Here is a 3446-nt window from a genome sequence, read left to right as displayed (position 1 = left end):
CACAACCAAGAGAGTTTGCACCAAAGGGGAAGAAGTTTACACAGCTTAGAAGTTGATACTGAGTCTTCTAATGCCAGCCTTGACACAAGACTTGGTTTATTTTATTTTCAGAGACATATACTGAGCGAGACAGCCATCACCATTCAACCCAAACACACAAGCATTTGTATAAACTTCCCCCACAATATCAAAGTTCTCAACCAAATCTTTGTGAATTCCACAAAGAGTTCTTCTTGCTTATTGCTGTTATACAGGAAACAATACCAATATTTGCAGGAGACTGTGTATTTGGGAGTTCACATTATTTACAAAAAGCCTCATATGGTCTCTTTACCAGGAGCTGCTTCTGTACAGCAAAACTAGCATTCTGTTCCCTCCAAACAAAACAGTACCTTCAGACCCTCTCCCAGCCCTGCATGTCTCAAGAGCATTGATGCCTCTTCACTATGATTTCTACCAGCAGATAATGGCCCCTAATGCATTTATGACAGCACCTCAAGCAAGACTGCACACTTCATCAAATGGGCATGACCCCAGTGAAATCCATGAGAAAACACGGAAGAGGGACACAAAGGGGAAGGGAAGCAATTTATTCTCACTTCTCTTGAAGGGAACCAATGGTTCTGACAGCAGAAGCTGTTTTCAGAGAGCTGTAATTTAAGCTGACAGACCAGCTTATTAAAGAGAAGCAGCCCCTTCACCCAAACACCAAAACCTATACTAAAACCATTTTTAATTTACATCTGCCTCTGAAATGAATGAAGAGAATTTGAATGTTACAGAAACTGAAGAGGCTGCACTGCTACCACACAAATCACACTGTGCAAATCCATGTGGTTTATCTGCAGTGCTGAGTCACATCTGGATGTGGACGTGCCTCACTGAATACCACACCCTGGGAGTGCTTCAGCACTTCCCCTCCTACCAGAACACTGCCTGAAGAAAGAATTCCTACAGTGACATGATGAGAATTGATCTTTTCCTGCCACATGCTGTACAGATATTTAAGACCTTCATAACAATTGGCCAAAACTTCTGTATTACAGTTATTTCCCAAGTCACAAACACTACCCAAGCCCTTCTTACAGGATATGCTGTCCAAGGACATGTGACCTCGACCTTGTAACTTCCCTACCCGCCATCCACCAAATGAAGCATTGCATGCTTGCAGCATTGATGCTAACTTCAGCTTCTGGAATGCAGCACTTAATAGCTCTGCATTTTTCAGGGACTCAAAACAAAAACCCCATTCAGTTAATATACAACATACAACATTTTCAGTAAGTGCTTCCACACTCTGTTCACAGGAACAGTCAGGTCATTTCACACCACAGAGGTGGTACTTTCCGGATTTACACGCATCAATCTTGAAGCATTTCTCAGATCCTGTAGCTGCTTGGCTGGCTTTCCAACTCCTTCCTCAAATCTTTTTTCCACAACAGGAAGGACAGTTTCATACAGGAAAGAGGCGTTCTGCCTAATGAATGCTTTTTTCTCAGGGTCCTGTTCACACCGTAAACTGTAATCGACATGCTGGACAGCCACCAGGATGATTTCCACCAGACTCTCCAAAAGAACCATATGCAACTCTGGAAAGTAAAGCTTTAACGCTTCCTCCAAGAAGGCCATAGTCTGCTTAGTGAAAGCTACTACAGTATAACTAAGGTTGACCCAGCAGTCATCACCCGTGTATTGGTCAAAATTGCCCACCCCACAGCTCCTCATCTCCTCCCTGAGCTTCCCCAGAGCCTCTGGAGTCATTAGGTTCATTCTTCTCCACATCTCCTCTGAGTTGCGGTGCTTGGTGGCCTCGATGATGATATCCTTGTAGCTCTGTAAGGCACCTTTGATATCTTTTACCAGAAGGGCATGAATGATAAAGGTGAGATCCAGTCCAATCTCACTAAGTTGCTTGCAGTGCTCTTTAGCCACCTTAAGTATTAAGAAAAAAACAAAAGATGTTGTTAGTGTGCAGGCCCCCTTTACATCTTACACACTTACCAAATCAATCATTGTCAGAAAACTGAGGACTGTTAACCATACTTCACTTACTTCTCATGCTGTAAGAACCTGCTTATTAATGAGAAATTAATAACTGAAAGATAAACCCTGGCTGTCAAAAATACTCTGGACAATTGTATTATAACCTACTCACACATACACTGCTTTTTTCCCAACTAGCAGCTGAAAAAAACATAACCTGAGAAAGTGAGTCTTGCAAGAAAATAAGGACATGTAGTCCAGGGCACCTTTGAAAAACAAAGAGAAAGTCTTCAAGTACTTATAATTCAGCTGTAGTTTGTGTAAATTTCAGGATGGGCTACTGGTTAAAGGTAAAATTAAGAATAAACACATTATACATTTCTGATAAAGGTGGTTCTTTTTCTTGCTGTGTATTTTAGTCTTAACACTTTCCTCTTAAACTGAAAAAACCCAAACCAACCTCAAATAAATATGAACCTTTCAATGGAGGAAACCTCTTCGGAGTCCCACACAAGAATCAACCAAACCAGGGTTAGAAGAAAAGCTTTGCAGCCTTTGTTTTGGCTATTGTGTCACACCATCCTCTTTGGACCCTCTTACCTTGACACACTCTGCTGCAGTTGACAAACTCTCTTTGCTATCAAACACTTGCTTACTGAAGGCATCTACAAACATCCTCATGGACGAGCGGGCCCAGACAACAAAGGCCGAGTAGCAGCCGTTGTTGCCAGCGAAGTCCGTCTCGAACTCTCTTGCCGTCTCCAGAAGGCTGGTGAAGAAGACGTGGCAGAGCTTGTGGATGTAGAGCAGCGTGGCGCCCTCGATGCGCAGCTGTCGGATGGCTGTCTGCACCGCGGCCGCTCGGTTCTTCAGGAAGAGCTCACAGGCCTTGGTGGACTGGCCCAAGCGGATGAGCTGGGATACAGCTCGGCGTGTGGCCCGCGGCCCTCCCCGCAGCGACCGGTCCGGAGACAGCTCAAACACCAGCACGTCTGTGAGCTGACGGACACGCTCGTCCACCTTGGCCCGCAGCTCCTTCACGGGCTGGCTCACTGGCTTGTCCCCCAGGTACTCGTTGAGTTTATCCAAGAGGTCCACCGCTCCCTCGAAGTCCCGCTGAGCAATGCAGACATCCAAGTCTTCAGGCAGCTCTTGGATCCACTCGAGCGAGAGGTCTACAACCTCCTCCTCGGCAGAAGGCTCTTCCTCCTCCTCCTCCTCCTCCTCCTCGAAGGGGTTGGTGGACTCAGGGGGCGCTGGGGCAGGCCGGGGCAGGGCCTCCTGCTCCAGGCGTCGCTTCTCGCTGAGGACCCGGTTGCGCTTGGTCTCCTCCAGCACCTCCAGCCACTCTTTCTTGATCTTGGCGTTCTCGGCCTGGAAGATGCGGCTCTCGGGGAACATCAGCAGCTTGAACATGTCCTTCATGGGCGGGTTGTCCTTGACGTTGACCACGGCCAACCCGT

General features: G+C 46.5%; 1 protein-coding gene across 1 annotated transcript; it reads right to left on the bottom strand.

The window, feature by feature from the left end:
- Window positions 1-975: 975 nt before the first annotated feature.
- EXOC8 (exocyst complex component 8) lies at window positions 976-3438 on the bottom strand. Its single transcript, XM_009082761.1, has 2 exons — window positions 2584-3438; window positions 976-1932 (listed from the first exon to the last, which is right to left on the bottom strand). Exons 1-2 carry the CDS (start codon window positions 3406-3408, stop codon window positions 1324-1326), a joined length of 1434 nt encoding a protein of 477 aa, XP_009081009.1. The 5' UTR covers window positions 3409-3438; the 3' UTR covers window positions 976-1323.
- Between the last annotated feature and the right edge of the window lie 8 nt (window positions 3439-3446).

This window comes from Acanthisitta chloris, unplaced genomic scaffold (genome assembly GCF_000695815.1).
Source record: "Acanthisitta chloris isolate BGI_N310 unplaced genomic scaffold, ASM69581v1 scaffold42279, whole genome shotgun sequence".
Taxonomy (NCBI): Eukaryota; Metazoa; Chordata; class Aves; order Passeriformes; family Acanthisittidae; genus Acanthisitta; species Acanthisitta chloris.
Note: the sequence above shows the minus strand (reverse complement) of the source record. Positions and strands in the feature narration are given on the sequence as shown.

What these genes read in the sequence shown, in the direction of transcription:
- EXOC8 (XM_009082761.1), bottom strand. Translation starts at nt 3,408, where the DNA reads ATGAAGGACATGTTCAAGCTGCTGATGTTCCCCGAGAGCCGCATCTTC. An exon ending in CTGCAGCAGAGTGTGTCAAG is followed by an intron (nt 1,933 to 2,583) that starts GTAAGAGGGTCC and finishes TTAATACTTAAG; the next exon opens with GTGGCTAAAGAGCACTGCAA.